Genomic DNA, 20,262 nt, shown 5'->3' on the forward strand with positions numbered 1-20,262 from the left:
AGGCCGTTCGTCAAGTTGAGCGTGATATCGAGGTAGTCGACTGATTTTAAATTGCTTTAGATTGTTATTTTCAGTCCGTGTTCCTTGAAGCGCCTTGTTATTTCTTTCCATGTCCTTTCTGCCTTAGGTCCTGTTGTGTTCTTGAAAATGGCAAGTCCGTCGCCCTGTAAAGTCCAATGTCGTTTGTTCCGTATTTGTTTGCGAGTTCGTTCAAGATGAAAAGTCCAACTAGTTCGCATACTTCTGCGCCGTCAAAGCTTCCCATTGTTCCGTCAAACTTGCCATCGTTGTCTTTTTTCACCCAAGGTGATCTGTTGTGGAGCAGAACTGATTTTCTGGAGTACATGATAATATCGGTGTCTTGGTTGGTGATCTTGGTGTGTTTCTTAGCGAAGTGGATAGCATTGGTTAGTAGCTCTGAAGATATGGAAGGGTAGAAGATTTCGATGTCGAATGGGGTGAAGGTTTGTAGATGCTTAGATGCTTGTCAGAAATATTTTTTTACTACTCGATTACAGAGGAGAAGTTTTTCCATCCATCCATCCATCCATCCATCCATATATTAAATATATATAAGCTTATCTACGTATGTATATATAAAGTGTCTCTTTTTGATAAAGCAATAAAAGGTATATATTTTTCATTTCCTCAATTTTGCTTGAGGAAAAAAAAATTCCTGTAATTTCTTTCTCGTTTCCTATGTCTGTGACTAAGCAAATGAATTGAAACCTGCAGCTTACTTTTTTCACGAAGGCTTCTAGCGTGTCAGGGTACTTATGAACTATCTGGAGAAGTCTTGGAAACTTTTGACGGGCTTCTTCCGAACTGTAGCACATGGATTTTAGCATATAACGTGCAACAATACCAGGAAAGAGCTAAAGATAAATTGAAGGATTAGAACCAACATTAATATGCGGCAATAACTGATATGACTCAAATAAACTTTGTCTAGGTGCTATTCAATATTACCTTTGTGTCGACTTCTACTTGTGCATCAGTATCTGTAAAGTGACAGGAACAACATATATACTGGTTTTGACAAAAACTTGTGAAATGTCTCATTAAGAGAATTTTGGGCTCACTCACCAGAAAGGATGAAACGAAACCTCTCGTGAGAGAGAACTTGGAAAAAGACTATGATTACAAGTACGCCGAAAAACATGTACAGCTATTCAGGAAGTGGTTTTAATTTCGTCATACCTGGCCTGTAGGGGACATCGTTACCAAATTAAAGCCCACTTTAAGGTCATAGATAGTCCTTAGTCTTTTTTTGTCTTTAAAAAGTGGATGTTGTCATACAGGGAGGTTCCTCATGAAGGAAAAGCAACATTTACCTTCTTTTTTCCTGAGGCAATTATCACAGAAATTGACCATTGCCATCATGGCGTCCACGGTACCACTACAAGAAATGGAGATAACACAACGTATAAGGTTACAGTTGTTTAAAGATAACTATGTTTGTGAACCCAGGCGTTTCTTCTTTCTACACTGTCTCTACTGGATGGGTTCTGAAATAATGCGAAGGTTTCTCAAGAAACTCGTAAAACGCCATGAAGTTCCCTAGAGTGCAAAACGAGCATTGTTTTCCTCGTGACCTCTAAAACAGAAACCCTGACAACATCACTCTAGTAGCGCACTTATTCGCCTCCAATCCTAGGTGGCTCCTTTACCAATTCCTGCAAAGAAGTCCTTCAGGGACACAAACCGCCTCGAAGACGAGTGGAGCTTGGCATGGCTCCACAAACCTTACCGAAGCCTGGAGCTGACAAGATAAGTTGTAAGTAAATAAGTGTAAACAATTAATAGGGTGGGTAACAAAATCCCTGTAGCGTAATCATCCCTCACTTAAATTTGGAACAACAAAACTTACACAGTTATGTTTTCTAACTGTATAGAGGCTGTACAACTTGCCTCGTCCGCTTCATCTTCTTTGTGCCAAACGAACACCAATAGCACTGACAATAAATTACTTAAAAACTGAGAATATGTTCTCTAGGGAACTGAAAAGGCACTCAGCATCAAGAAAACCAACAAACCTCGTTTGAGTCGTTTTGCATTTCCCTTCAGCATTTTTTGCAGCCTTGATGGCAGACTGAAGCGATACAAAGGATCGTGTCATCAGATCACTTACGACCTGTCAAGAGAAATCAATGTTACTTAGGTGAGTACGTGTAGCTCCGTAAGTGTTTTGAATTTACAGATTAAAGAAATGTCATCGGGTGCAAGGTTGATCAGTTACCTTTTTTTGTGAGTCAGTTTCGTCAATTCTACAAAGTTTTACCATGGCATTCTTCGCTTGCCTCTCCAAGGAAGCTATTACTACTCCCCCTCAACAAATGGAAAACATTACGAAGAAGAATAGTCAGCAAACATGTTCAAAAGAAATTTAAGGCTTCATGGCGAAAAAATTGTCATCCATATCGGGCCTAGCAAGCACTTACTGAATCTGCCTTGTTACACACGAACCGGCCATTGTATCGTCATATTATTTACCAAAAGAAATGTGCCGCTGTGATACCAGATAATTTAGGTTATTTGCATATATTTCATTTTCGATTTTATTGTACACAGCCAATTTTTGTTTTTTTTTTGTTTTAAGTAGATCCAATTTAGCTTCTCAGGCCCTTCAGTTAAGAAAAAAAAGTTACATAAACTAATATAAAGTGTCAAGGTACCATCTAACATTGCTTTGCACAAGATATCAAATGTCTTGCTCCTAAGGATGTGATGCTGAATTCCCCTCAATGGTTCACTTTCTAATATTTCACTGGCACTGAATTTGTCTATAAAATATCAAAATGATATGTGAATGAATGTCTCCTCCTGACTAAGGCTGCATAGAAACTTAGTAACTTTACAAGTTTCAAGCAAGAATTTTACCTAATTGTCCCGCAACTAACAGAGCAGTTTCCACAGCCCCAACGGCTGTCAGTGTTTGTATTTTTCTGAGATTTACTTCAGCATAAGTGTGGGACCAACTGAAGTTTAGGTTTTCATTTCCCTGAAAGAAAATACAAGTAAAAATTGAAGGCCTGTATTACCGAGATGCAGTTTATATATGCAAGAAGGCCAATTCTGAATATTAAAACGCAGCGGTGCGTTTTCCGCACTGTAGTATACAAACATATGATATCATGTGAAAAAGTGGACGTATGATATTCGATTTAAAAAATATCTTGAGGTCTTCCATCAGTATGAAATACCTGAGGAATCTTGTTGAGTGCCTCCTTGAGACATCTGTGTGCCACTGTATAATTTCCCTGCAAAAATAGTGCAAACATTTGTTGAAAGGAGTTGAATTGACCTTCCTGGTATCATAGCCTACAACGGCACTTGGAAATCAGACAAAATTTTTACCAAAATCGTTGTCCATGCAACATAATTTTTCACTTCAACAAGCCGCGTAAATCTAAGCTGGTTTGCATTTGTGTGATAATCGCAGCAGTAAAATGAGTCACAGCGACCCGAAGCCGTTCGTTGCTGTCGCTGAGTATCTCTCGGCTCAAGTCTGCGATTGAAAAACCTCGCTTACTTCCTATCTATTGTTTGAAGAGCAATGACGACAACAATTTGTAAACTGTGTATCATCAAACCCTTTATTGTATACCTGCTCTTTAGCAGCGTTTGCCATGCGCAGCTTTAGCTCGACTTCTTGCTGTAAAAATTTGTCTTTTATATCATCTAAACAAATTCCAGACCTAGGACAAAACAAAACAACAAATGTGTTTTAACAGATTGAAAAAAAGGGAGAAACCAGTTAACCGCAATGTTCAATACGCAAGGAAAAAGTTAGAGTACGGATTTGAAGGCGACATTGGTGTATCTGATTTTTAGGAAAAATACCTAGTGGATAGGGGAAAATATCATCAAATAAATAGATGAATAAAATACCCGCGAACAGGCACACACGCTCAAACAAACAGGACATAAAAAAAAATATAAATAAAAATAAAACAAAAAACAAAGGAGAAGCCATGCCATTCGAATTGGAACGGAAAATATAAACAACTTATGAACAATGACTACCAATGTCAATTTTGATTACCTTTCTTCCGCTCCTACTGCCTCAAATTTCTGCAAGAATTTGTACATGAATAGAACTCTGAAAGCACAAGGAAAGAAGACTTTGATAAGGAAAAACTGAACTATTAGTGATCCGCCTTTTCGCCACATAGATCCTTTAATGTAAAAATATGTTATCGGGTACCACAGAAACGTTTTGATTGGTGGTCCTTTGCATTCTACAGCCTATTTAGATCGAAAATTAGAAATTCAAAGGAGCCATTCACCTGTTCGTAACAACATCTTCCCAGACACCGATTGGATGGAGTCTTGGATGAGGCAACCTCGAAGACCACTTATTCAGCAATGACAACACCGGCATAGCACTTGAAAAATTCTCTGAAAGTAGGTAGAAACCATGTAATTTCCATTTCCGCAATCAACATGTACGTATACAAGAATGAATTGCACTGCGTTTTAAAAACATTAGAAGATAACCTCACCTTCCCAAAATTGTCTTCAAATAACAAAAATAATTAGACTACGCATGCTGCCTATTTGAAACTGATTGTTTGTTACCAAATTAGCCGGTCATATCTGACGTACCAAAATCTCACTCCTATTTTGCTTATATCTGCGATCTGTTTGAATTATTAGGAGTTAATCAAGGCATTTTTGACTAAAATAATGATTTTATACAGTAACTCCACCGACAGTTGTTGTAATTCACCTTTTACGGTTTTGCGTGTGTGGTCACAAAGTGACGGCAGCCATTGTTGAATTTTTTGCACACTTGAAGACGAGGTGCGGAATCTCAAAACCGCGGTGGGTAGTTAACTGTGTTATATACCTTTCAATGGCTCATATGAAAATGATATGGTTTCTACAGAACAGTCTCCTTTAAACAATTCAAATTTTCAAGCTTTCAAAGTGATACATATCCGGTTACCTCAGCAGTTCACACCTTGAAAACGCTGTTGCATACAAGGATTGCAGAGGTTGGTGAGACTTTGTTGTCGCAGTGAAAAGGGGGGCAATTGATTAACAAATAGTGAGAGGAGTTAAATCTTTTTGTTGGCCCAGTTCTGAAGTAAGAAAACCTTTGAATCTTAAAGTTGCTCTTTTCTCTCTCTCTCTCTCTCTCTCTCTCTCTCTCTCTCTCTCTCTCTCTCTCTCTCTCTCTCTCTCTCTCTCTCTCTCTCTCTCTCTCTCTCTCTCTCTCTCTCCCTCTCTCTCAAATTTAATAAATTAATTAATTAAATTTAATACGTCTTCCTTAAGTTAAGCTTCATTGGAGAATATACTGACGTCACCATAATTATTTTATGACTTACCTTCTTCTACAAAGAATTCAAGGAACTCTTGCATTTCTGTAATTTTCTGCAACGATTGCAGTTTGATGGAGCAACTTTTACGAAGATTTGAGTCAAGTCCCGCCCAGTCCTGTCGTGAGAAAATTTTTAACAGTATTTACCAATGACGAGCATATGCCACATTCAAAACAGAAAAGTTAATTAGCGCCCTCCCATACACATTTATATATCTTACGCAATTGGATATTGTCAGGCAGCTAAATGCAATCCTTTCGAGTGCACAGATCCAGACGTAAAAGAAACATAACCTCCCTTGCTGAAACCCGAAGACTCAGATAAAGTTTAAAGGGTCAGTGAGATCAAAGTTGAGTGAAGACACCACTACAAGTAAACATAAGCCCTTGACCACTCTACATGCGACCGAAAATTTTGGAAGGGACGAATGGGAACAATCAAAAAACGGCTCTGTTTGATACTATAAAATTTTGGCAAGAATAGAAAATACACCCTTAATTGGAAAAGAAAACTTTCTTTGACACATCCAAATTATGATAATGCGCCGCCTTCACAGGCGCAAAAAAATTAAATATGCGCCGCAGCGCTTATGCAAGTAAATACGGTACGGTATGGCACATGCAAAACAGACATTATTTCAAGACAGCTACAAATTGAAATCAAACCACAGTTGTCGAAGTTCTGTATCTTTCAGCAAGTAGCAGAGCACATATGACGAAACAATAAAAACAAAACACAAACAACAAGACAGAAAACATTCAAAATAATCCAGAGGACAAAAACAATCGCTTTTCAATACCGCAGAATTATTCGAAGTTTTGCCTCTTCATAGCTTACTTCTACACTTCACTTTTCAATGTTATGTTGTTCAGTCACCTTGGACCAGTACTGGACACGAGAATTTGGACCAGTTTTGAACAGTTGGTTTAACTGCCTCTACTAGTTCCACTGAGAGTGCTGGAAAGCATACCAGAGAAAGGTTACAACTGTTCAATTGTCGAGTCTGAGCATTTCGATTCTCGAAGTTCACTTTGTTGAAATTAACTGTGTTGCAATCTATTTGTAATTTAAATACAGTTTTATTACGTCTGTTGCCAACATATTTACAGCTCTTTGCTCTGCATTTGTGTAAGTCATGGGAACCGCTTAACTGAAGAAGATTAATCGAAATTCAGCCAACGGTAAGTTTCTGTACATTTGCACTCTGATACATCACGCTATTTCAACCAATTACATAGCGTATTGTATCGACTCTTTATCATGCATAATATGGACATTTGGTCATGGTTACATACTTGCCAACTGATCTCTTATTGCACTTGCTGTGATCGACAAATACATACGACAAGTAAAACAAGCGTAACTAAAGGCAAAATAACTTACACTGAGAAAGCTCTGTTCACAGAGAGCAGCATAATAAGATGCCCTGTCGCAGTCATCTTGGAGAATGTACATCAGAGCTAGGCTATCACTGTGACGACTCTGGAAGAAAGAAGTAAGGTTTGGTAATTGAAATAATAATAAGCTGATATTATGGAGTTTATCTAACTTGATGAACATTTCATTCTTCAATCTCTACTTCTTACTTGCAACAGAGCTGCCCTCTCACTCGTTTTCATCGCTTTGGTTAAAAATTCATTCACCGTCATATCACCAGATCCTTGGCACTGTAGCTTCAGTTTACTTGTTATCAGATATGGAAGGTAATTCTCCTGTAAAGCAGGGGGAACTGCGTTGAAAATGACGATATGTGCAGAGGCAGACAGCAGGTACACAAACGATACATTTCTTGGCGCTGTAATCTTATGATAATTCCGCAGAGCGCAATGATGACTTCAACGTCTACGGAATTTTTTGCATGGCTTCTTTAGAGTTTGAGTATATTTTTCTAACGCCCCGTTCTCACGCTTACAAAAATGCCAATTTAAATAAAAAACATTAAATTAAAGTAACTCCAAAACAACTTCACCTGATAAAAGGTGTCACTCCAAACTTTGTCAAGATCTGGTGGGTTTTTATCGTCTATGCTCTCGACAGAACACTTCTCCAATTCCTTCCATTTAGTGAGCTCAGCGAGACACTACAAAAATGATTTTGAATGAGTAGTATTTCAATTCAATTACAAGCAGGTTTTCCAGTAACAGAGTTTATGCCATAAAGATCTGAAATAGCTCACTCATGATAAGTGTGGAGCCTGAGCTTTGTACGAGTTAAAACGTGTACAAAGCACCATTAGTTTGGAAAACGGTGCGCCGATTTCTGAATTGTCCGGCAACAGGTCAATAAATTTGAGAGGCCGTTATCAGAAAAAACCGTGTATAAAAGGACACAAAAACTGCGAGAACGCTGCAGGTTTTCAAATCAAAACGCAGCAATGAAGTGGGTTGATCAACTAATAAATAATTGTCCACCTGTCAACGCATCAAAAACCAACACTGCATGTATCACAGACACAAATATCATAAACACGACACCATGTCAGCCGTATATGTTACTATTCCTGTTTGCAAAATCGTACGCCCAGTTCACACGTGCAACGCAAACAGAAACGTAAGTGCAAATGCAGATGTGTCGAAAGCACAAGGAAGGAGAGATACACAGGTGCAGACAAGTGTTTCCATAATGGTGAATCACGTTTTTGTCTTCGCACGTGACTCCTTAAATACTAGCGAGTGGCATGGCTACTTCAGTTAACCAAGACTTTCCGTAAGTTTGTCTTTGAAATCGGTTCAATTCCTCACTTATAGTATAAAATACTTCCTAACCTTTTTTAGCCAATTTCTCGTCGGATTCAACCATCATAGACGCCATATTGGTTTCAACTTAATCTGCAGAGGTATTTTCACCCTGCGATGTCCTTTGTGTTCACGCATGTGTTGGGGAATTTCAAACTGCTTATCTCCTCTGTCTACTTTTGAATTTACATTCGCGCCTCACATGTGAACCTGTCTGTGCGCGTTTTCTGTTGTGCGATTTTCAGTTGTGAACTTGTCAACTGCCTCTTGAAAGAGGGATTATACCAATTCTTTTTTTCACTGAAATTTTTATGTAGCTCCTTGAAAAAATTATATCACTATTTTGGGCGCGACAGCACTCTACTAGTACTCCACCATGCTACACACACACACACACTCATTGTGCATATTCTCACAACAACTTTGGTGTTTCAAGACTAACGAAGTTACAGTTCTTGCTTCTTCATTTGTTAAAGTTCGCAAACATAAAACAATACGCACGTAACATACCTGTAATCTGGAAACATCCCACAAATCTTCTTCTTCCTGCCTCAGTTCCTCCTTTATCCAAACATCGTCAGTTCCAATGGCCTGTCCAAGAAATAGTCAAGACGTTTGAGGTTTGACTGTAAATATGTGAAAATGATATATGTGAACTGCGGATTAAGAAATGATAATGAAAGCGATCTTCGCGTACCTCATTGTAAAGTTTGAGAGCCTGGGAATAATCACCTCGTGCCTCAGCCTCCATAGCTTTTCTTGTAATGTCCTTGGTGCCAATGTGTCCAGTAAAAATACCTCGCAGTACGTCATAGTCGCCTATAGACCGGTACAACCTACAAGCATATATTATTCTCAATTAAAGTACATATAACAGGCCAGTACAAATTATCACAGAGATAGGAATCTCATATAAATATGAGAACCTGTAGGCCTCAAGAATAAGGTATGCATATTACAAATAGAAAACCTATTCTGGTTACCTTATCAAATTAAGAAGCTTCACTATACAGGTCAATATACAGGCTAACTGACACACATATATAAAATAATTAACCATGACACTTACTTGGAAAGTTCAATCCAACACGTTGTTACCTCTGAGGGCGGGGCAACAGAGATCTTTGCTCTTTTATTGAGGCTCTGGCCTCTATCTTCAATCTCCAATAGCTGTTTCTCAAGAAGCATAATACCTACAGAGCGCATTTCGTTACTCTAACCAGAAACGGAATTATTCAATCCAAAGACAAACAAACGTATAATGGGTAGAATAGGGGAATGAAGAGAGCATGGAATATCATTGTTTTTATTTTATAATTTCATCTTTTTTGTGACCAAACACAAGTAACAATGAAATATTATTTACCAATAGGTTGCTGTAGGCTTGTCAAACATGCTGTACTCACAGAAGCTGATTCCACAGAGCTAAGTTTACATTCATGAAAACATATATCCTTCCAAATATGAAAATAAAAACAACAACAACAAAAACAGCAAAACAACTTCATTAACACAGATCAAGGAAACTTTTTAATAGAATTTAGGAACGCTTTAACATTTACTCCTCTGAGGAAGGTATCAGTGCTTTTCATCTCTTAAAACACACTTTAAAGACTAAGGCGACTTCTCTTCCAATGGTGATAAGACTAGCTTGTAAACTGAAAACGTCTCTTCCAGGTACTCATTACATTGTTTTTTTCCCTATCATTACACATGCAACCTGTTCGTAAACAATAGGGTGTTCCTCTAGTCCAACGATGCAACACACGACATTCTTCAGAAACAAAAACACTTTCTTCAGGTAACAGAATGTCCCAATCTTGGTAATCCTGAAAAAGGATATCAATCGAAGGAAAAATACTAAAACAGTGCACGACTGCATTTTTCCACATGGTCTTACTGAGCACGCGGACTTATTCTAAGCTGCAGGCATATTTAGTAAATGTACTAAGGGTACTTACTACTCTTCTGGAATAAACAAACCTGGATACTTGAGATAAATGGAGGGAAGAACTGTGTTGAGGAGGACAACATGTGATTCATAGCAGACTTGAGATCTGATGTAACGCTCGCTGCTTCCCTCTCTGGTAGTTTTTCATCAATCTTTGAAAACACCCCTCGAAACAGAGCGCTGAACAATTGTTTAGCAAAAGTATTGTCACACTGGAAAAGGTACAAACAGAAATATAACTGATGACGTTGTTCACTAAAAAAGCCACAATAGTGTTAAGGGTCAATTGTCATAATTTTGCTCCACCTAAAGTTTCGAAATACCACACACGAATAAAAATCTTTCGAAGTAAAGCCATAGAAATTCCTCTAGAAATTTCAGTCAAAGGAAAGAAGGATACGAAGAGCCCCTAAGTTGGCTTATTCTTGACTACTAATCAAAGTTTTCATATGAAGTTTTTCTCTCTTTCACTTAAAACCTAGCTGTATATTTCTTTTAACTAGTCACGACCCTGTATGAAAGTTAACTTTCAAATCAGTATCAGTTCTGACCTGTGCCAACGCTTGCAAAGGAGCAATAAGCTCTGAAAATTTAATCTGAATGTCTGGCAAGTCTCCACTACGGTATTTCCTATACATCACAATAGCACCTTCACGAGCAGCTTTCTGCCTTTCAATGGCTTGCTAAAACAAGAAAACACAACAAAAGATAGTCACCTTCACTATATCGATTTTCCTGTTACAAAGGGTATTGATTTGACTTAAATATAGATGTGACCCAGTATTTTGGTGCATTGTAGTAACTAAGAGTGTGCTTTTGGAAAAAATGTCAAAGACGCGTATTTTCTTATTCAAAACGTCCCGTTTAACGTACACTCGAATCGAATAAGGAAAAAAGAACTAACCATCAAAAATAGGCAAATTAATGGAGATATTTTGTGTAAATATGAATTACCCTCTTCGGTTCCTTGACAGATCATATTAGATATGTCGTTGGGTACAGCAATTGAATTACATAATTTGAGCAAGTATACACTGAAATCTTTCCTTCAATATACCTCTCGGATTTTATTCCTTTTTATGGCTTGTTTTGCAAAGAAAGTACTCGTTTGGGATTGGTCTTTAAGGAAACGCCTTTTCAGTTTAAGGATTTCCTTCTTCTCATTTGGGTCTGTGAAGGCAATACAAAACATTAAAAAATTAAACACAGTACTTTGCGCCTAGAATATTTTGATATTTTAGTTGCCATTCTGAAAATCGGTGCTTAACATCGATTTTTGTTCTCAACCACAGGAAGCGGAGAGGTGCTAATAACTTTAACAAATGACCGCACGGCCCAGTTTGAGCAATCCCATAGTAAACGATGGTGAAAGCTAACGTGTGTAGGGCCGGACGGGTTGACGTGGGCTGCTCCGACCCTGCACTTACACGGCTTTGTTGCAAAAAACTTATAGGAAAAAAAAAAGTTAAAAGAAGTATCTTTTTCGATGAATGGTGTGTTTTACTGCGTTGGCTCGCGTGCGCGGCCGTCTATTGCGTCCTATTTAGGTTGACACAAAAATCGTGAAATTTTCAACACTTGGGGGCCTTAACATCATTGCACTGGTGAGGTAAACGGAATTCGCTTCGGTTGACATGCTGCTAGCTGAGAGAATGTGAACAGCCATTATTGATTTAAGAACAACAATTATCTGGTTGTCCACGGCCACCGGACCAGACTGCCAACACAAGATTTATAACTTTTGTAACTTTATTTCACCAAAAGAGTGCTCTGCAAGAAATAAACATACAGAGCGGATAGGTCTCCAGCAGACGTCTATTGTACAGTTCATTTAGCTTTAAATAAAATCAAAAACGAATTCTCTGCTCCCTCTGTCTCCACAACAGCAGCAAAATCTCCTGAAAATGAGAAGGACTTCGCATACACTGATGTGTTAAGAGAAATCGAACCGAAGAAGAAAGGGAATCTATGCGTGAAAAACATAATTCATTAAATTGGAGAAACTCGTGAAAGTTGAATATTAAGCCGTTTAAAAAGAACGCAGTCCTCAATCTTTTCGGCGAAATTATATCTTCATTATAATTTAAACTTTCTTCAACCGTTGTATCATCTTAACCAATTTTATTTGACTGCGAAAGAATTGACATCATTTTCGATTACTACATACACGCGCACTAGGGAGGAGTTGGTAGAGATGTAATCATTGGCTAAATGGCTCTTTCAAACAGGACTCCCTTCCCCTAACTTAAAAAAAGCATCACTGCGAAAGGCTGACCTCGGAATTTCTGAGAAGAGTCCTGCGAACTTGAGCCCTGCGACAGTTTTTGACCACCGAAGTCACCTGGAACAGGCTTCAGCATCTTTCCACGTTTAGGCGACTGCGAGGTACTAAAGAGTAGCAAGGACTGGGCCTGAGTTGAAGCCAAGGCAAAAGACTGGGATGGATGTAGATTTGATTCCTTAAAAGAATAAGCCTGTAATTCACTGTTTTGATTTATAATGTAATTCCTTGGCAATTATAAAGAGGACAGATAATTGTAGCTGGTTATTTGGCGTATTTTAAAGTCGAATCGTTCATTGTATTACACCATAAGGGTTTCACTTGGAGGTCTTCCTACTACAAATTCTACCATTAAAGCTGGCACTCAGGACTTCTTTAAGAAAAAAACAAAACACACAACAAACCTGGGATGGATTAAGCCAATCGAAGGCTTGTGATCTTCCTTGATCCTGAGTTGGCGTAAACTGTATATTTTGTGTTGCCCTTAATCCAGGAAGACCATCGACTGACATGGATTCTTGTGTCGGAGTCATTGCAGAGCCACAAGAACCTTGCGTTGCTGCAAATAAGGGTGTCATTGCCAGATATCTCTTTTGCCAGGAATAGTTTATTTGGTACTCCTATGAGAAAACCCTAAATAGTTAAGTGAAAATGGTTATTTCGTTTTTCACATAGAACATCATGGGCACTACAGGATTATCTCACCTCAAACCTACACTCAGACAGTGGCTGTTCAAACATCAAACAACCATAATCTGGGCTAAGAGACGTCAGATGTAGAATAAGGTTTGTAGTGTAGCTCAGATACTGTGTGGGAGAGACAAAGGTTATTGAGTCATACACAACAGAGAAATAAATTAAAAACATGAACACGAGCTCTTACTAGTCATAGTTAAGACCTTTCTAGATTATTTGCTCCTGATCAAGATTAATACTTCAAAATGAGGTGCAACGAAAACCACTTCATAAAAGGAATGGGAGATAATGCTTGCAACTACTTAATAACTACAATCCCTTCTCCCCTATAACAGTTGTGTTATCTACATTCTTAAGATACTTTGAAGGTGATACCGACTGTCATACAAAATATGTCCCACTTTATTTTCTGTTTAGATTGCCGGATTCACTTTAGGCTGTTAAGTTTAGGCTTTAAGTCCTCATTCGAAATTAACAGTTGGTAATTCACCAGTAAATAAGATACTTAAACCTGAATCTCAGAAGTAGTTGAGTACAAAGCTCGTAGCACTTCTACCAAACGTTCCAGCGTCGTTCCTGGAAGTCGAGCCTCGTCACTCCAAAAGTTGCGTAATTTTAGCCTGGAAGCAGAGGAAATAGTTTGCCTTTCATGTAACTATTCCTGAGCACAAAAATGTAAAAAAACTCTTGTGCATTGAATAACTCACTGGAGATCTCTGTTATCATCTGCAAGGCCCTGAAGTAGGTGATCTTTGGCAACGGCCAAAATGTCTGCCGATCCCTCTTCAGCTTGGAATGCTTCGTCAGCTCTACATCATTTGATCAAGAAATGAAGACGACTAACAATAAAATTACTGGCAACGACTGTATGGTGTTATACTGTTGCAAGTCAGTCCAATATCTATCTCATGAGCCCACGTTCCATAACTAAATGACTCCCTTTCTTACCTCAGTTTAAAATGCAAAGGGTGAATAGACAGCAAATTATGGAGTACATATCAATTACGACTGATTCTTGAACTATGAACTATATTTCTGGAAATTACACAAAAATGAGCTGACAACATGTAACGCACTATCATTCAAATCCGATGACCCTTATCCAGGAAAAACCTCCGTTTAATTGATTATCAAATGAAATCTATACTACCCCCTTTACAACAATCATAATAGGTATCATTTTACAGTAGAGCACCAGCCCGTCGAGCGAAGAACTTTCACTTGAAGTTCGGTATCATTCGCGTCAACAATAAGCTTTTCAATCGGCAAGGATGATTTCGTCATATGGTGACCTTAGTGCCACTGAACAATCTTATTTTCTTCTTTGTCCATCATGTGATTGCCAATAATACGTAATTATTTAAAAGTTTTCCTTTCTAGCTACAACTCAATCCTACAGCGAAACGGAACATTTAGTATTGACTGAAATCTGGTAAGAAAAACCCCGGCAGAACTTAGGCAAAGCTTGCTGAAGCCCTAATTATCAATCTGTTTGAAATACTTTGGCAATACATTTCGCTTTCGTTTTAAATCCTCCTTTTTATATGTCACAAGGGAAGTTTCTCTAAAAGTATCACTTTTCTATAATTAATAGGTACCTTAAACTAAATTGGGGAATCCAGATTTGCCTTCAGAGATTATTCCAAGAAACAAATTCATACATAGAAATCTGGGGTGAAATGGATATTAAATTCTTACAATCTAATTTATTGCTGCACCTTTGTTCCACAAACCTGTAAGAATCGTAAATCCAGATGAATATGTCATACATCAGATCTCTACACAACAAGTTCGGATGAGAGACAAACGAGCTTACTGAAGGGAAAATTAACTTAAGTTCTGCAATCGTCAGCTTCCTTAAGAGATGTTTAATTATCCTCAAAACAGCAATCTGAATTCCGTCATCCCTACAAGAGAATATTTAATACTATGAATTAGTAAACATTGACAATTTTTTGTTTTCAGAAATTTTATTGAATCAAAACAAAGTTGTTGCATCTAAACAAATATCATTAATTGTTCATAATTAAGCGTAAAATCAGTAAGGTTGCAAGCTTATGATGCGCAAAAAGTTGTGTATGGCAAAAACATGTTCCCTACTACGTAAGTGACGTGAATCTAAGCTCACAGCTCGCAAAAGAAAAGAAATTCCCTCTATAGATCCACTTTACCAATGAGTTACATGAAATTTAAAAATACGAAAACGATAAGACGACTCGAAAAACAAAAGGTCCAGGAAAGTACGAGCATGATCATATTTCCTTGTTTCTCCCAAACGACTCCTGACGAATATTGTCTTGGGATCAGATTTATCTTAAGACCACTCTGCCACATCATCCACTGTGCACATGTTTACATTACATCAACACTACTTGGTGACAGAGAGAAAAGCGTCAAATCATATTCCTTTGCCAGATAAACATGTGCCATTATCTAAAATGAAAAAACACTTAAATAGATCCGGCGTACTTTTACTTCCAAATAGACATTTGACCTACCTCAATCAACAAAAAAATTTCTGTTCACTGCGCAAAATTGTTTGGTAAATCGACAAGGAGACTTATAAAAAAATTCCCACGCGAGTCTGCTGGTATACCCCCCACCCCCTTAAAAAACCTGTCCTCAGACCACTACTTAAGTAACCCTACTAGATCACAGTGACTACAAGAACTTCGACCGAAATACTTTATCTCCGAAAATAGTGCTGTAAAGTAAGAGCTGTTGTAAACCGATTCACTATGTACATCGACGACTCAACTAACTATAAAAGTACTAAGGCTGCTCTCCCATCTGCTTTTGCAACTGTTGATCAAATAATTTCAATTTCAAGACTATCAAAGCGTCATCCCATACTTATGGTTGGTAAGGTACTCATATTTAGCCGACCGATCCGGTGGTTTTTCTCGTGTTCAGAGTTAAGGCAAGAAATCCCTGCGGGATCTGATACAATAACGTCTCTCTATTCTCTACTCGGAGACATACAAAAAGCATGGTCTCAGAGAAACTAAAAAATCAAAAAGCTATTTCAATGTGCCACATTTACCAGTCAACAGGCGAGCTGGCGATGAGTTGAAAGATTACAGCTACATTGCAATATTCACTTAAAAGCTAAAAGGACCGAGGCAGCATTACCTTTGAGACAACATTTCTTTCAAGCCTCTTTCCTTAAGCTCTGTGAACAACTTGGGGATGTGCTCCACTCTTGAACAAAGAATCTCGAGGCAGTATGTCTTGAAATCACCATGAACAGAAGGTAGTGTAAACAAAATCTGATTCACGAATCTGGAGGAAACAGTCACGAAATAATAAAGAGCATCATAACAGCGAGTTAACAAATAACGCTTGTTATTAAACCCATTCGAAGAATTCAATATGTACATGTAGCAACAAGTAGCTTTAAGTCACATATCAACCTAACAATCAAATAAAAATCAGATTCAGAGTGTGGAATTAGCAGGAACGTAATGGCAATTAAGACACAAAACAATCTACTGTCTCAGAGAAGCATGTTTACAGGCAACCAGCCACTCGACTGAAAATAGTAATGACTTTTAAGAGTTGGATAATTCAACAGTTTCTTAGAATGTTCCATGGTCTAGAAGGAGTTCTGCTCGTCGTATGTAAATAAAGGGAATATTTTTACTGAAATTCAACAAAATATTATTTTAGATATACGGTGATGTGACAAAAGTGATCAAAGTAGTTTATGTTTCGTCATTCTTTCGTGGTTTCATTCTTCGCTCAGGATTTAATTTTTTACGTTTAGTTTTTTGTGTTTTAATTTTTGTGAAATTCCTCTTACTCCTGAGGGGGCTGAAGGACAATAAAACCTGAGTGAGAAAATAAAGAAGGTAAAACTTGTGCCATGAATAGAATAGACACAAAAAATAATAAACTGAAACCAGCGCGCATTTACCTGTCCACAATGGGTGGATAGTTTAATTGCAGTTTATGCACACAAATGATGAACTTGTCATGCTCAGGCTTGGCTGTATTAACTAAAGACAGAAGCTTCTGACTGACCATGTCATGCAGTGGACCATCAAATATCTAGAGGTTGATAAATCGAATACATTAGGCGTAAAAAGAGCAACAAACACATTCACAGAAGCCCTAGTTTTTTTTAGTTATTAACTTTTAGAATAGGTTTTTAAAAAACAGATCATACCTTAGCTAATTTTATAAATATCACAATGGTGGTGCAAAATAATAACTTCTCATAAACTAGACACAGAAGCGTTGGTGAAATTGCAGTTATAGACCGCTGACTCGAGCCTAGTTTAGGGAGCCGTGCTTGCCCCACGAGTTCAATTTACGGCCAAGCCTTATTCAAACAACGAGTATGTGACTCCTCAAGCGGGTAAGAGCAGAGCTAAACAGCGTACTTGCAGCCAGCAAAATTTTACATTTAAAGCCCTCTTGATGAATTACTGAAACTCAGTGGAGACGCAAATTTGTAACTTTTTAAGCTAGCTACTATGTACCAGGCTTTTCATTACCTTTTTCACATTTGCTAACTGCATCATCAGCAGTCCAATCACTTCAGCTGCTGCAGCATGGACATCTTTGTATTTGAAAGTTAAGTTGTTGACGAGAATATTATAAAACCTGTTGAAAATTGGCAATTGTTAACAGCAAATAATGAAGGAAAACTATCCTCTTCAAATAAATAAAATGCCCTACGTGGACCCGTTAAAATTATCCTCACAAAGATTATCCGAGGGCGTTTATCTGACTAACCCCAAGTCCTCCCTTATTGAAGCATTTTCAATATCGTCAAACAAACCGGGGAAGAATTTCTCGGAGAATAAAGACTCCTCCTTTCAGTACATGTACCTCTCTCTTACAGGTTGGTTGGACACCTTGCCTTCTTTTAACTGAAGAGATTAACGAGGACGAAAAAGCTGAGGTAGCATCGAACCTTACACATCTAAGGTTATACAATAGGTGTGTGGTAAAAGTACACTGCAAACATACACTAGATCTGAGACAGACGTTAAGAACTTCACCTGTCTTCATCAACTGTGGAGTCACTAGTAACAGGGAGTAAACCATTTGCAACAACTACTCCAAGTAACTGAATACCAACAGCATTGTCCTTTTTCACCGGGTCAGGATCAGAAAACGAGTGAAATATCACCCTTAAATAAAAAATTTAACAGTTCAAATTGGTCTGCAACTTAAAATAAAGAATGAAACAAACAAAGAAAAAGAAGGACCCCGAGCTACGAGACACCGTAGAATGGTACATGTACCAATTGTTCAGAAACTACTTGAATATACCAGTTATTGCTTCCCCTCTTGACAGTGGAACTAGTAAACCTGTAGACTGTCGTACGTAACTGACACAAGCACCTTATTCATTATAGTAATAACTCACGCTTGGGTTTTTCAAGCAACACATGTAATTTATAGATTAAGCCAAGCCTATAAAAGCGGACCTTTCAACAGTGTTTCCTTCGCATTTTTCATCAGTGACATTACGCCCGTATTGCCAGAAAAGGTCGTTACCGCGAATATTTACCGAATCGTCTCTACTTCGATGGTGATCAAAAGGAGCGACGTATAGGTGCGCAAAGTACGGCGAGTGACAAAGCGAAATGTACTCGTTTGTAATTGAAGGGAAATTCTGCTAGCTTTTGTACACCTTTTTAAAATGCTACGATGATATAAACTCAAATGCATCGAGAGCGGCCAAAATATTGAGATGTAACTCGGAAAAATCCCGAAATATTCCCGTAACACTATAGACGGCTGTTGGAGCAAAATACAATAAACATAGAAATGAGTAAATAAAGTCATTCTTGCTTATTGATCAAATTCATGAAGAGGGATTGAGAGAAATTAAAGGTGCAAGGAAAAATTAAAAGGGGATAGATGAAAAATTATGAACCCGTAAGGAAAATAACACTTGAAGTGGAATCAATTATCTCCAGAGAGCCGGGAAAAGGAAGTTCATCCTTCCACGACTTTGAGCGACTCCTTACTAAAAACGATTGCTAAGAGAGAAAAAGTTTCATATAAATGAAGTGTAAAACAGATAAAGGCCTGATTTTCAGGTGGTTTCGGTATTTCTAAACATCAATTTTGACAGATCGACACGAGCACGCTAACAATTAATTAGTAATAAACAATCTTTGTAGTTCACGACTAAAAGTGACTGTCCTAATTCGTGTTCCTTTGTTTGGAATTCTCTCTGCGATAAAAAGTTTTCTCTTAAGCTCATGCAACATTTCAAATTGGTTCTACTTAAAGTAGATAACTTCACAACTGGTTGACAGCCAGGAACAGACCGCCATCTTTCATGGTTTTGCTTGTAAGGATACATTGAAAATGATTTTCATATTCCTAATTCTTTAAAGATGAGCAGAATCGCAAAGCCTTAATAATACTGAACATTCATCGGTTTGGACACGTCAGAACTGCAATCATTTACTACTAGATTACGACATTAAAAAGAAGCTACAAACCAATTTACTATGAATGCCTAAAGCATATAGAGCATACAAGCTTTCCTACGAAATTCAAGATTAACGTACTCTGTAGGCACATGAAGAATGCTCTTCCAGATTTCCACAACACATTTCACTATTTCCAAGTTGTTCCTGAATAAAGCGCGATGCCTGTGTCGAGTTCTAGACATCAGAAACCCGAGAAGTCTGCTGGTGAGGTGACGATCACTGTCATTATCCTATGAAAATAATTTTTCTCGAGTCATCTTAATATTGAATCGTAAGAAATACATAAATACGTTTAATTTTCTCTGAAAAATTCACTTGACTAACCTCTGGTATTGCTGTCGTACTCCACGACAACAGAGTGACTACAAGATCCACAATGAAGTAATTGATGCCTTCTATACCTGCCGGTTCTGTCTCTTTCATTTGCAGGATTAGCTCCATTAAAGGATTAAGCCAGAACTTTGCATAGGCTTCAAATATCTTTAAAAAATTGTAATGGGAATGTCACAAGAGAGACTACGACACGCCCATAAAAACACTGTCAGTGATAACTGAAATCAATAAATGATTTTTAGGTCACAAAGCGAAAACATTATCATTTTAAAGCTCGTCTAGAGTTTGTTTTAAGGGATTCTCCGCTGATGCCATCGGTTACAAATTTTTTGTGGCACCAAACAATTTTTCAAGACAATCCAATAAAGTTTTCACATGTCCTTACCTTATCATTGGATGAGGCCAGCTGTGGCTGGGTTAGGATAATTATCAGCCATAAAACGAACGTTCACGTACAGGCTTTGAATGAGTGTAA

At 37.9% G+C, this 20,262-nt stretch overlaps 1 protein-coding gene across 12 annotated transcripts in view; it reads right to left on the reverse strand.

Annotated features, from left to right (window-relative positions):
* The window catches only part of LOC113673640 (DNA-dependent protein kinase catalytic subunit), a 159,094-nt gene that overhangs the window by 15,768 nt on the left and 123,064 nt on the right, over window positions 1-20,262 (reverse strand). For 9 of the 12 annotated variants that reach the window (XR_016180295.1, XR_016180294.1, XR_016180297.1 and 6 more), the window contains 34 exons: window positions 19,779-19,934; window positions 19,533-19,684; window positions 18,003-18,134; window positions 17,493-17,601; window positions 16,910-17,043; window positions 16,126-16,275; window positions 14,727-14,900; window positions 13,701-13,802; window positions 13,505-13,613; window positions 13,003-13,104; window positions 12,702-12,917; window positions 12,292-12,475; window positions 11,074-11,186; window positions 10,568-10,699; window positions 10,049-10,228; window positions 9,432-9,519; window positions 9,135-9,258; window positions 8,763-8,901; window positions 8,576-8,656; window positions 7,300-7,410; window positions 6,917-7,042; window positions 6,714-6,812; window positions 5,337-5,445; window positions 4,290-4,401; window positions 4,046-4,102; window positions 3,608-3,698; window positions 3,204-3,260; window positions 2,881-3,001; window positions 2,676-2,783; window positions 2,240-2,328; window positions 2,037-2,134; window positions 1,335-1,399; window positions 970-1,001; window positions 741-875 (listed from right to left, as the gene is read on the reverse strand). Coding sequence is in view for 6 of the 12 variants with exons in the window: in XM_089184351.1 (XP_089040477.1) it covers window positions 741-875; window positions 970-1,001; window positions 1,335-1,399; window positions 2,037-2,134; window positions 2,240-2,328; window positions 2,676-2,783; window positions 2,881-3,001; window positions 3,204-3,260; window positions 3,608-3,698; window positions 4,046-4,102; window positions 4,290-4,401; window positions 5,337-5,445; window positions 6,714-6,812; window positions 6,917-7,042; window positions 7,300-7,410; window positions 8,576-8,656; window positions 8,763-8,901; window positions 9,135-9,258; window positions 9,432-9,519; window positions 10,049-10,228; window positions 10,568-10,699; window positions 11,074-11,186; window positions 12,292-12,475; window positions 12,702-12,917; window positions 13,003-13,104; window positions 13,505-13,613; window positions 13,701-13,802; window positions 14,727-14,900; window positions 16,126-16,275; window positions 16,910-17,043; window positions 17,493-17,601; window positions 18,003-18,134; window positions 19,533-19,684; window positions 19,779-19,934 (3,987 nt within the window). In the remaining 6 variants the exon portion in view is untranslated. Of the gene's footprint in view, window positions 1-740; window positions 876-969; window positions 1,002-1,334; window positions 1,763-2,036; window positions 2,135-2,239; window positions 2,329-2,675; window positions 2,784-2,880; window positions 3,002-3,203; window positions 3,261-3,607; window positions 3,699-4,045; window positions 4,103-4,289; window positions 4,402-5,336; window positions 5,446-6,713; window positions 6,813-6,916; window positions 7,043-7,299; window positions 7,411-8,575; window positions 8,657-8,762; window positions 8,902-9,134; window positions 9,259-9,431; window positions 9,520-10,048; window positions 10,229-10,567; window positions 10,700-11,073; window positions 11,187-12,291; window positions 12,476-12,701; window positions 12,918-13,002; window positions 13,105-13,504; window positions 13,614-13,700; window positions 13,803-14,726; window positions 14,901-16,125; window positions 16,276-16,909; window positions 17,044-17,492; window positions 17,602-18,002; window positions 18,135-19,532; window positions 19,685-19,778; window positions 19,935-20,262 lie in introns of all 12 variants that reach the window. The other 3 variants (XM_089184350.1, XM_089184349.1, XR_016180299.1) reach the window with 2 other exon arrangements.

This window comes from Pocillopora damicornis, chromosome 10, assembly GCF_964200805.1.
Source record: "Pocillopora damicornis chromosome 10, jaPocDami1.2, whole genome shotgun sequence".
NCBI lineage: Eukaryota > Metazoa > Cnidaria > Anthozoa > Scleractinia > Pocilloporidae > Pocillopora > Pocillopora damicornis.